This window comes from Schistocerca serialis, chromosome 3 (assembly GCF_023864345.2).
Source record: "Schistocerca serialis cubense isolate TAMUIC-IGC-003099 chromosome 3, iqSchSeri2.2, whole genome shotgun sequence".
Lineage (NCBI taxonomy): Eukaryota > Metazoa > Arthropoda > Insecta > Orthoptera > Acrididae > Schistocerca > Schistocerca serialis.
This window is the reverse complement of record NC_064640.1, coordinates 410,199,723-410,212,632: the sequence shown is the minus strand read 5'-3', so window position 1 is coordinate 410,212,632 and position 12,910 is coordinate 410,199,723. Positions and strand designations below refer to the sequence as shown.

General features: G+C 43.9%; 1 protein-coding gene across 2 annotated transcripts in view; it reads left to right on the top strand.

Moving 5' to 3' along the window:
- The window catches only part of LOC126470272 (plasminogen activator inhibitor 1 RNA-binding protein-like), an 81,681-nt gene that overhangs the window by 38,698 nt on the left and 30,073 nt on the right, over window positions 1-12,910 (top strand). For both annotated transcript variants that reach the window (XM_050098014.1, XM_050098013.1), the window contains exon 5: window positions 4,758-4,832. In XM_050098014.1, coding sequence (XP_049953971.1) covers window positions 4,758-4,832 — 75 coding nt within the window. The remainder of the gene's footprint in view (window positions 1-4,757; window positions 4,833-12,910) is intronic.

Below are 12,910 nucleotides of genomic sequence, written 5' to 3'. Positions count from 1 at the left end.
ACTGGTGTTGCATATCACCTGGCAAAACACAGATTATAAAGATAATGTGCTTAAGTGTGTTTGCAAAAAAAAAAATGAGTGCAACAAGGTATCGGTGCGCTCAATGCTTCGGTGCCATGTCAGTCATGGGTGGGTGAATGGCCTCTGTATGTACTGCATAATGATTCGTAGGACAGGTGCTAGCTCAAGTCCAAAAGTTTGTATAATCATGGCATTTATGTGGCAAAATTTCTGGAAGACAAAAATTAGATTTCAGGAACTGTTGCTTCGCTGTTGTATTTACATATTTAGGGTTCAAATGATTACGCTAGACCACTCAGAAATGGACTGGAAAACAGCTGTTGGTGTTGGAGTCAGTCACCATACTGGCTGATTCTCTTCAATTTCATATTAGAGGTAGACAACTTCATACTTAGTCCAATATTTCTGTTTCTTTTACTTCAGTCATTCTGTCCACATTTGCCGAAACTTTTTTTTTTTTAGCAAGATGTAACCTGTCAACCCAAGCATCCACGGTTGTGCATTTACATGAGATCGAAAATGAATTGTGGAAGTTACAAATGAATCCTATCCATAATGAGTAAGAAAATACTTAAGACCAATCTACTTTATAACATTATTTAGTTAAGAGAGAGGGGGAGTGTCATTCAGTTCGTCAATGGTAGAAATAAGCTTCTTGGTCATGCAGCCTCTAGAGAACTGCTGTGTGAATATCCACATCATTTGAAAATAGTTTTCCCCAGATGTCTTTTCAGCTTGCTGAAAAGGTGGAAAGCGCGTGGTTCAAGTCTGCACTTCGCAGAGAACATCACCCATCTCTGTGTGATCTTGCTCACATGGTTTGCGACCATTTCTCAATGGCTTTAAATCACATTGGCTTTGGTGTACATACTGCCAGAATTTTATGGTAAATCTCCGTACAATTTAGAAGTTTCTCCCCATAAGAATTTTGCGGTGTACTTCAGCTTTGTAGTGTTTCCAGTTGCTGGTGCCATTTCACTTGCACACTGTGATCTGCCTGCTGCAGCAGAAGTCTCTCTGCAGCAAATGTGAAACACGTATTATCTTCTGACAATGCACCACTCTTGTCACTCTTGTTGTGCACAATGGTCATAGCATGGGATGATGTAAGGAACTTAATTTCTGAAGTGCCTGTGTAGCTTGCAAATTGCTGTAAGAGGGTAGCAAATAGACAGTTCCTTGCAGGGTTGAAGGTTACTCTACCAAGAAGTAATAAATCTTGAATGAGAATTAAGTTGAATTTGCAGTTACAATGCATATTTACATTAACACGGAAAAAATTTACCTGGATTGGAAATCATATTTACTCAGAATATGGAACTTATACTTTGTGCTGGTCTCATAGGCTATTACCTGCAGGTAGTTAGGCTGGACTATTATCTCCTCCTCTTCTCCTCCCCCTTCTCCTGGAAGTTGCCAAGTGTTCCTAGGAATTTGTAGTTAAAACACTTGCATGCTTTTATTAATTCAAACACACACAGTTTGGTAATTCTAATGTCAAAATAGTTCAGAATTGTTACAGAAACAAAATCGATGACATATTCAAATATGAGGAATACATATTTTTGTTAAAAATTTTTAAACAATTCACATGATACACAGAACAAAAGGGCAGGGTGAAATTTGGTATTCTTCGTGCTGTGTAGTGTAGTTTCATGCCATTTGATATCCAGAGAATGACAGTAACAAGTGTTTTTATACTGATGATGTGGCGCACTACTGACATCTAGCAGTCCCCATAGGAACTGCAAAGCCTGCAGAGCTCACAGAAGCTTTTAGAAGTCAAAATACACATTAGACATCTTGGAAAAGAATCTTTAACTGGTGCAGAGTAGTGCTATGTCTGTGACTTCATTGACTTCTGTGGTGTAATATGTAGTGGGAACCTCTGGGTTTACTGCCAGATCCGAAAATAAACTTGATTCAATATTTTGGCAATCCCATCTGTCCATCTTCAGAAGAACGGTGGTGGTGGTGGTGGTGGTGGTGGTGGTGGTGGTGGTGGTGGTTTCCAGTGGGATGTAGCAGCAGCAGCCTCCTCCTGAAGATGGCACACAGTTGAATTGCTGAAATATTGAATAAAGTTGATTTTAGGGCCTGGTAGCAAACCTGAGGTGACTTCAAAGTGTCATGTCTACTGCACTTTTTCATGTCTTGTAATCTCTGTATAACATAAGCTTCAGTGTCGGTATGTTCACCTTATTTAAGGAAGTTATCCTATTTTTTAAAAAAGATAGATTTTTCCAGTGATCCGGATAGTGCAATTAAGAAATAGTTTATTATAGAGATGTTACCTTTGGATGCGCAGGACAACTGAAAAAAAAATCTTGTTCCTGATTTCTGGCATTTAAACCTTTGAGACCTAGTAAATTTCTGCAGTCAAACTTGCATTGCCATTAGAGATGTAAATAAAAATAAATGAACTAAAAAAGTATCATTGTAACACCTAGGAGTTTCAAACTTCTCACATGAATGACAGTTAATTTACATCTCCCATCACTACTGCAACACAGTATTTGACAATTTTGCACCTGAGCCCTTAGGTTTTTATGAAAAGTAAAATTGTTTTGAAAGTGTAATTGGACTTGTATCCTTGCATCAACAATGTTAAAACATTATTCTGTATATATTTCATGCTTTCCCTTGACACAGCCTGTCATCATTTTTAACAGGAGGGACTATGATTCGGAAGTTATCTATTCAGAAGTTTGATAAACTAAAATTTTAACTATTAACCCTAAGGGTGATTTTCATGATTTCCAATCAATTACATTTCTCCTTGTAGAAATACTTACTTTCCCTGAAACCATTTTAGGGTGTTTTTAAACATTTAAATGATACACAAGTATTGTTTTTTCTTTGTTTGAGAACAGTATTAATCTCCAACATTTGGTCCCATCATTTTTCAGTAGATAGCACAAATTTGATGGCTCTAAATATTTAATCATCTCTCTTCCTTTAATCCATCTTGGCTCCTCACTCTCGTCATCTTTGAATGGAAGTTGGCACAGTGTCTACCAATATATTATATTTAATGTTCCAGTCACACTCGTGGTACTACTTCAGTATCTCCCTCCTGTCTTCCCCACAACAAATGAAACCCTTGGATCCTGGCATCAGAGTGGTCTGTCCTTTTTAACTATTCTCAACCTATCCCAATCTCCTCTCAGAGGAAGAAACCAAAAGTTATCAACCTAGGATAGTGTCTTGCACTTTTGTATTGCCAGTACTGTTCAACCTTCTGAACATTAGTACTAGCCAGTAAGTGTGAATCATAATTTATAGAATAACAGTAACACTCAATTTTGTGCTGAATGGGTTTGTTTTTGTTTTTTGTGGTACACTCGGGCATAGCACTGGAGTAAAATTTGTTAATTATGGAAACCGAATGTGATCATCACGCACTTGAGATTTGACAGTTGTTTTTGTGACATGAGGTTTTATGTCTAGTAGTGACCATGCAAATTCAGGTGGAGGTCACCACTGCAGTCACTTTGTTTTAACCTATCTGCTGTTTTGATTTTGCCCAAAAAGATTCATCATATTGGAAGTATTTAGTTTTTCATCAAAAAATGGTTTAACAGACCATTTAAAATAATTGACCAATTGATTTATTATTGAACTGTTTAATGGTAGTTTGAAATTATGAACACACACACACACACACACACACACACTAATACGTGCTATTTAACTGACTGCCATTTACTTTGTGTAATTTACAATAACTTGTTCAGGAATGGAAGGAAAAACTGCAGGCCTTTGAACACATTAGGCATTCCACATAGTCGAGGTTTTAATTTGTATTTATTCCTGAAAAGTTAAGTTTGCTCTTTAAAGTGCTGGTAGTTTGTGTTTATTTTTGGCAGTCAGTCACAGGGATTATTAGAAATACTTGTTACAAGTGCGTTTGTTAATGTGGGTTTTTTCAGTTTCACTATATTGCTAAACATTGAGGACTCGAGATTTGCACTTGGATTATTGTAGTACTGCTGAACCAAGAGTAAAAACAGTTTCCTCCAATTTTTTTGTGGTTAAGGTGGCTTGTCAAGCCTTCGTATTAACAAAAACCTGTTTAATTATGGTTTGGATTTTGTGTTAACTGTATGATACTGATAGGTAACGACACATGGCACTGAATGCTCATGCTTAGTAAAACATACCGACTTCAAAAAGTAAAGCTGTCAAAAATAGGTTGTGATGATGGACATAGAGTGAAGCGTGGTATTGCCGTATTTTGCAGATGATATTACTAGTTTTGTCAAGTCTCATCTGGTGATTTAGGGTATTATATCAAATTTCTAAAGTTACATGCTTTCTGGTGTTAACAAATTTTGATGTCGCTGTGTTAAATATGTATGTAGTGTATATTTAAAGGATTATTAAATTTTTAAGTAAAATATTGGAATATTTTTCTTTTATATTGTGTAGGCATAGTGAAATAAACTAAACTTTCTGAGAAGTTTGTTTAAAAGTAAGGGGTTGTTAACTTAGATTAGTTTTGATACTTCCATGTTTCATCTGGCATGGTCATATTGAGTGTTGGATACCATCTAGTTTTTATTGTATTCAATTAGCTTTGCATACTAAAATTCAAAATGTGAATTGATTTATTAACTGACCCTTCTTTATTATAGAATTGTATCAGTTTGATATTTTCTAATAAAATCTTTGAGTGTTAATGGATCTTCATATGTCTGTTGGGACAGGTTGTAACATCTGTTACTGTTTCACAGGGAGCAGCTGAACACCCAAGTTCAAGATGATCCTGAATGGCAAGCTGAAGAATTTGTGCCAGAGAATCCAACAAAGTAAGCAGTGAAAGAGAACTTGCCGTTTGTGCGACAAATGTTTTTGGACAACTTCCATTTGAGTTAAATATCTGCCACTTTTGTGGTAATTTTGATGTGGATGATAGTTATTTTTGCCAGTTCTGGATCCACTGGTTTTTACTTTCAAAAAGTTCCAAAAACATCAGATTCTGCAGTGACACATTGTGTACACATATAAAGGCAGTGTTTATTTCAATAAATGTGTTAACACTATATGCAGTATAGAAATTGGTAACTAATATATTTAATGCGAGGAATGTGTAAGAACAAAATCTATGAAATTCACTGTGCTGGTAGGATTAGAACTGTTTTTGTGTGGCAGTTGTGTTCCTCAGTAAAAGGACATATCCCCTATGGCAAGTGTGGCTTGGTCTACAGGCTGACTCCACAGTGGTTGTTTCATGGGCATGTGTGGTAAGATCTGCCCAACTTAGAGATGTGGTACTCGGACATAACAGAAAGACATGGTAGATAGAGGGGTTCATAAACTTGAGTTGTGTAGTGTTTAGTCTCAGATCGTAGAGCTCAAAAACTGATATCACCTCTGTAAAAAAAGTGAATAAGACACAGAGTCAATGTTTGTGCACAAATGGTGTGAAAATCATAGTAGTGGACTGCTGGCAAAAACTGGCATTCATTTGCTCTATGTACCAATGCCGTTATTAAGTACTGGATTTTCAACCCTTTGTACAGCAGAATGCATTGTACTGATGCACACAACCATATGTGGTTTAATACAAATGATCTGCCACTGCACTCTGGAGTATGCTAAATTTAAAATTTTCATTGCTGGCTGCTATGTACTGTCACCAAGAAGTGTTACAGATAATCAACAAAATATGCTTCAGATACTTGGTTCTCAAAGCAGTGATATTACAAAGAAACATTTGTAATGTCAGTTTCTAGCACAAGACTCACAGTCCAACGTTTTACTTAGTAATGTGATGGATTTTTATTTTTGTTGTGAACATTGTGTAGTCTCAAAAGAGGATGTTTGAGTCAGCAGTACTTGGAAAGTGCCTTTCTTGAATCAACATTGGGTTTTTCCCACTTGATTGATGACCTCCTGATCATTTCTTCTCGTAGTGCTGTGTTTTCTGTTTGTAGTGTTAAGTGCAAAAATAATATTGAGACCATAGAATTTGGAACTTTACACAGAAATGGTAAATCGCTATTAAAATACAGCTTTCAAAGAAAATTAACATCTGTAAAGCTTCTGAGTTTCACAGTATTCATTTTGGTACTTAATTCGAACATAAGATGTAAAAGACTATCTTTATTTGCGGAACACTAACTGGGAGGTATAAAATGGATTTTGACTTCATAGAGGTCATACACAATTAGTCTTCTTCTTGAAACTTCCTGGTAGATTAAAACTGTGTGCCAGGCCGAGACTCGAACTCAGGACACGCTGGTCCCGAGTTCGAGTCTTGGCTCGGCACACAGTTTTAATCTCCCAGGAAGTTTTATAACAGCGCACACTCCGCTGCAGAGTGAAAATCTCATTCTGGATGTCGTCTTCTTGACATAAAAACTACAGAAAAACACAACAGCCACAATAGTTTTTCAACTACTGTGCAGGAAGTCTTGTATCTGAAGTTGCAATATTTACTAAGAAGCTACTAATTGCTTTAAAGTAATTTAAATATAAATCAGACAAAATTCGAATTGCCCCACTCCATGTGGGGCTCACAACCCTTTTGTTAGTTCATGCTTAGCTATCACGGGGCCCCAGCCTTAGCAGCACCTTTCCTCTTTCCATGCTGCTTGTCTATCATCCTCCTCCTGTTCTTTTTCCCCCTCCCTTGGGAATATGTCCTGGATATTTTTGGGAATGTGTTCCAGAAGTTTCAGTAGCCTGACATCAAAACAGTCCTTCCACTGTTTTTCCCTTTCTTTTGTTCTTTCATTCATTGTTCTCCGTATACTATCCTTCCTCTACTTCAGTGTTTGATGTTCCTCTTTGTTTCTTCTTCCACCCTGTGTGCCCCTGATGCATAACCAGTGACTGGGTAATAAGTGATTTCCAGCCCTGGGTCGAGAGGTAGGGTTCGCACGTACCCCCTGGTACGGGCCAGGCCCAGACAAGGAAGATTGCCTGAGTTGCTACCTTCCCAAATTGCCGATTAGTCTGTCAGTTGCTCAGGAGGTGTGGTCTGAGGTGTGAACCATCACCTAAGGTGGGTGCAACCCCCTGTGAGGGGGGGGGGGGGGGGTCCCTCAGTTGGAAGGAGCATGCCATTGGAGACGCTTGCAATCGTAGGGATTTTCTCGGAATGAGCCAATCACCTTCAGAGACAGTGTCCACTAAACTTAAACAGAATGAGGCAAAAGATTCAAAGACCCTCCCAGCTGCACCATGGTTCCTCGTGATTTCACATACTTAAGGTGATCAGTCATTTGCTATTGTAAATCCGTTAGTTACTGAGAAATATGTTGATGCAATTGCTGGCCCTGTGAAATCCTGCTCTCGTTTACGCATGGCACTTTGCTTTTAACTACTTCTGATTCTGAAGCATAACTGCTGCTGGCAGCTCACTCCTCCATGGCTATCCTGTTAGTGTCAAGGCCCATTGGTTGCTGAATTCTTTGCGTGGTGGTATTTATGCTAGGCTGCTGGATAGTCTGATCGATGGAAAAATCCAAACTTACCTCTCTGATCAGGGTGTCATTTGCATCGGGTGATGAAAAAGGTTGATGCAACCTTAGGGCCTGCATGCATACTTTTCCCCTTGTGTTTCATAGAGAACTGCTTCCCTCAAAGACGAAAGCTGGCTATGAAGTATTCAGTCAGGCTGTACATTCCAAACCCGTTGAACTGTTATCAGTGTTAACGTTACACCCACACTCAAATGTCTTGTCGAAATGCATTACTTGTGGTAGGCATACTTGTGAGGGCTACTGCTGACCTCTTCTCCCTGCTGTATCAATTGTAATGTCGACCATGCAGCCTCATCCCAAGAATGTCCTGTGAATATCAATGATCTCGCAATTCAGATCAGAGTGAAGGAAAAAGTGCCTTAACCTGTCACTTGCAAGTTGTTGGCTACCTGAAAGTATTGTTTTTTACCATCTGGCAGTTACAGTACTATTCCTACCGTGCCTCGCTCCACGAACAACATGGCAATGTAAACTTGTGACGTCAAATTCAACATGACAGTTGTCAAATCGTGCAGTGTCACGGTGGCATCCCTGCCGCCTCCTCCTCCTCCTCCTCGTCCACCTCCTCCTCCATCTGTGCAACAAGCCACCAAATCTTTGCCTCGTGCGACAAAATCACCTGCCAGACGACCGTCAGGACAGAAAGGACACCAGGAATACTCCCATGAAGGCCTTCTGTATCCCTCCAGCTGACAAACATGTGAGTCTTCATATTTCAACTGTAAATGCTGTTAGAAATCAAAGAAAAACGGTCTTCTCTTTCGCCGACTGGGAAATGCTCTTCCACGGTGTCTTCATGTGATACTCGCACCTGGCCGATGTTTGTTTCGCCGATGTGCACCACCAACCGTTTCTGTTGTCCTGGAATCTGCAGGCCAACATAGAGAAACTGCCAAAACTGCTGATGCCTCTGTGGATATCATGGAGCAGGGTCCTCCAGCCTCTGTGCCCTGTTGCAGTGTCTCTTTGAAGGCTGGCACATGGCAGCTGCTGAGGTGACAAGCATTCATTTTCTCCCTTCCCTGTCATGACTCCTCCAGTGGAATGTTCATGGCATTAGATCCAATGAGGAGGAATTTCCGCTGATCTTGAAATAGCAGTGTCCCCTTGTTTTCTGCCTTCAGGGAAAAAATTGTCCTTGAGACTGCTTTGATATCTAATTTCTTCCTGGTCCACTTTGACCACTGCCCCACCCCCACTCGAGGAGATCGTCACACCATCTACCTGAATACCTAGCGGCAAGCTGTTGCAGTCTGCATTTCCTTGATTGTTTATCCTACACTGAAGCTAATCAGAAGTCTGACATCCTGTGTCATCAGTGACGTCTAACTTTGCCCTCCCTCCCTCCCTCCCTCCCTCCCTCCCTCCCTCCCTCCCTCCCTCCCTCCCCTTTTCCCCTGTTCTGTCCCCCTTCTCTCCTCCCCTTACCCTTCAGCTCCTGTGAACTGCCCTCTGGGTGTCCCCCCCAGGGGGTCCACAACTCTTTCGTGGATACGTGCGTGGCGAGCACGGGGCCCCGAGCCATTGCAGCCTTCTTTCTCTCCCGGGCTGCATTTCCTTTCCTTTCCCTTCCCCTCCTTTCCCCTCCATACCCCTTTCCCCTCGCCCTCTCCTCTCTCTCTCTCTCTATTGGTGTCCTTGCTTATGTTGGCCCCCGCTATCCTCCTGGTTCTGTTGGTTTTACACTCCGGCTTTTTTTGCGTAATCATCTCCTCCTTTTGGCGTTCCTTGGTCCCCCTCTGGGGTTTGACCTCCATTCCAAAATTTCTCTTCCGTAGTGTGAGCCATTTGGGGAAGAGCACCTTACCTAGTGTCTCCGACGTGTGCCCTCATAGTACATTCCACCTTTTCTTTTACGTCGTTGTCTGATGCTAGGGTGCATAGCCAGCACGGTAGCCAGCCCGTGTGGTGGGGTCGCTATGTACCCTTTTGGTTGAGCCCCCTGAACACACAGGGATCACACTTCTGATACCTGAGCTGTGACCTCCTCATGCATGCCTTGGAGTGGTTGCTCGTCATCCTGGAGCATCGGAACTCCCGGCAATGGCCGCCGTGCCAGACGGCCCTTGCTGTGGCTGGGTGGCGCCCGTGAGGAGAGCCCCTGATCGGAGTGGGTGGTATCAGGGCGGACGCTATGCAGATGAAACTCATACGGGTCCAAAACTCTGGCCGCTCTTCTGCGGCCGTCTCTCTGCGTGGTACTGATTCCTCAAGTGCTGCTTCTCTTGCCCCGTCGGCCTTCCCTTCCGTGGCTACCCCCTGGGAGGAGGGTCAGGCGCGTCGTCTAGGGGCAAAACCTTTCCCCCGTTATCTAGTTTGCACCAGGACTGATGGAGATACTTTCACTAGTGTCAAACCTTTATTCTTTGTGGAACACATTGAAGACAAGTTCGGCGAAGTGGACTCCCTGAGCAAGATGCGGTCGGGTTCGTTACTGATAAATACTGCTTCGGCTGCCCAATCTGCGGCCCTTCGTGCCTGTACCCATCTTGGCACAATTCCCGTGTCCATTACCCCTCACCAGTCTCTAAATATGGTACAAGGTGTGATTTTTCACAGAGACCTCATCCTTCAAACTGATGAGGAACTTCGGGACAATCTCGGACGGCGGGGTGTTCACTTTGTTCGGCGTGTTCAGAAGGGTCCTAAAGATAATCGTATTGATACTGGTGCCTTTATCCTGGCCTTTGAAGGGGATACCCTTCCTGAGAAAGTTAAGATTATGGTCTATCGCTGTGATGTGAAGCCGTACATCCCACCTCCTATGCGGTGTTTTAAGTGCTTGCGTTTTGGCCACATGTCTTCTCGCTGTACCCAGGACCCTCTCTGTGGTGACTGTGGACGTCCACTCCGTGAGGGGAGTCCCTGTGTTCCCCCTCCTGTATGTGTAAATTGTCATGGTAGTCATTCTCCTCGTTCAGCAGATTGCCCAGTCTATAAGAAAGAAAAAAAGATACAGGAGTATAAGTCTCTTGATCGTTTAAGCTACACAGAGGCCCGTAAGAAATACGCACGATTGCACCCTGTGTCCATGACATCTAGTTACGCCTTGGTTACATCTTCATCCCTTCCTCCCCCTTCCTTACCCCCATCCCGGACCCCTCTCCTTCCCCCCTCCCCTGCGGCTCCCACACCTTCTCCTCTGGGCGCTGCTCCCCCTCCCCAGCTGGAGAAGTGTCCCACTCCTTCGGCGTCTGCCGGTCGAGGGCGCCTCTCCCGGGATGCCCCTTCCCGGCACCTTCCAGGTCAAAGGTCTGCTGCAGCGCGGCGACCGCGAGAGCCGCGGTCTATCGGCCCCCCGGTCGCCCGGTCCCTTTCTGTTCCTGATCTTGCTGCAGCTGGCTCCATTATGCCACACAGCCCTCCTCGATCTCAGCCTGAAAAGAAGAAGAAACATAAGTCCCGGGACAAAGAGCCTCTGGTGTCACCAGAGGTCCCTTCCCCGGCTTCACAACCGGATTCTGACCTGTCGTTTATGGATGTCGCCCCCTCCTTGTCGGTGACGGGTGGGGACCCGGCGGTATGACTGGATTTAGCGTGTTCAGCCCTCATTTAAACCATCGTTCTGTGGTTCTCCAATGGAATTGTAATGGCTACTATCGTCACCTTCCGGAATTGAAATCCCTTCTTTCGTCCTACTCAGCAGCTTGTGTGGTTCTCCAGGAATCTCATTTTACTGATGCTCACTCACCGACCCTCCGTGGGTTCCGTGTTTTCTGTCGAAATCGGGTCGGACCCTTGCGGGCTTCTGGTGGCGTTTGTACGTTGGTCCGTACAGACATTGCTAGCACGTGGATTCCTCTCCACACTACATTGGAAGTGGTTGCTGTTAGGGTCCACTTAGACTCTGCAGTCACAGTATGCAATCTTTATCTCCCTCCTGACAGGACTCTTACACCTGCTGCCTTAACCACCCTTCTTCAGCAACTTCCTCCTCCCTTCCTCCTCCTTGGGGATTTTAATGCTCATCATCCTTTGTGGGGCAGTGCCTTTCCATCTAGACGAGGTCTTCTTATAGACCAATTTATTGCAGACCACGACCTATGCCTTCTTAATGATGGCTCCCCTACTCATTTCAGTGCTGGTCATGGTACCTTTTCTGCCATTGATCTTTCTCTTTCTTCTCCCTCTCTCCTCCCTTCATTACACTGGTCGCCACACGACGACCTTTGTGATAGTGACCATTTCCCGTTGATTATCACGCTCCCTTCCCGCTCCCCGATGGACAGGTTACCTCGTTGGTCTTTCCACCGCGCCGATTGGCCTCTATATACTGCACAGGTTGAGTTTTCTCCCTCTTTGTTGGGTTGTATTGATGACTTCCTATGTGACGTGTCTGCCACGATTGTTCGCGCTGCTAACCTTGCTGTCCCGCGCTCATCTGGACAATTTCGTCGTCGGCAAGTCCCGTGGTGGAGTACGGCCATTGCCATTGCCATCCGTGATCGCCGTCGAGCTTTGCAACACTTTAAGAGGCACCCATCTGTAGCCAGCCTTTCTACCTTTAAGCGCCTTCGCGCTAAAGCCCGTTATTTAATTAAACAGAGCAAACGGATATGTTGGGAACGATTCGTTTCTTCCCTTGGTTCCACTGTCCCTCTGTCACGGGTATGGGCTACACTTCGCTCTCTCCAAGGTTGCCATCGGCAGTCCACCCTCCCAGGCCTTCACCTCCCAGATGGCATTTGTACGGACCCATTAGTTCTCGCAGAACATCTTGCGACCCATTTTGCAGTGGCATCAGCGTCGGCCTCCTATCCAGCTGCTTTCCTTCATCAAAAACAGCAGGCTGAAGCTGTCACCTTATGTTTCACCACTTGTGAGTCAGAATCTTACAACGAACCTTTCACTGAATGGGAATTTCTTTCTGCTCTATCTTCTTCTCATGATACGGCCCCTGGCCCAGATTCCATTCATAACCAGCTGCTTCAACATCTCAGTGCTCCACAACGGCACCATCTTCTTCGGGTGTTTAACCGTATCTGGCTCCAGGGTGACTTCCCTTCTCAGTGGAGGGATAGCATTGTGGTTCCTGTCCTTAAGCCTGGTCAGAACCCCCTATCTGTTGACAGCTATCAGCCAATTAGTTTGACCAATGTTGGTTGTAAGTTACTTGAATGGCTGGTAGCCCGTCGGCTCACTTGGGTCCTCGAATCTCGGGATCTATTGTCCCCTTACCAGTGTGGCTTTCGAGAGGGACGATCTCCAATCGATCATTTGCTTCGCTTGGAATCCGCAGTTCGGCAGGCTTTTTCCCAGCGCCGCCATTTGGTTGCAGTGTTTTTTTGACCTTCGCAAGGCCTATGACACGGCCTGGCGCCATCACATCTTACTAACCCTTCATCAGTGGGGTCTTCGGGGCCCACTCCCGATTTTTATCCGCCAGTTCCTGATCC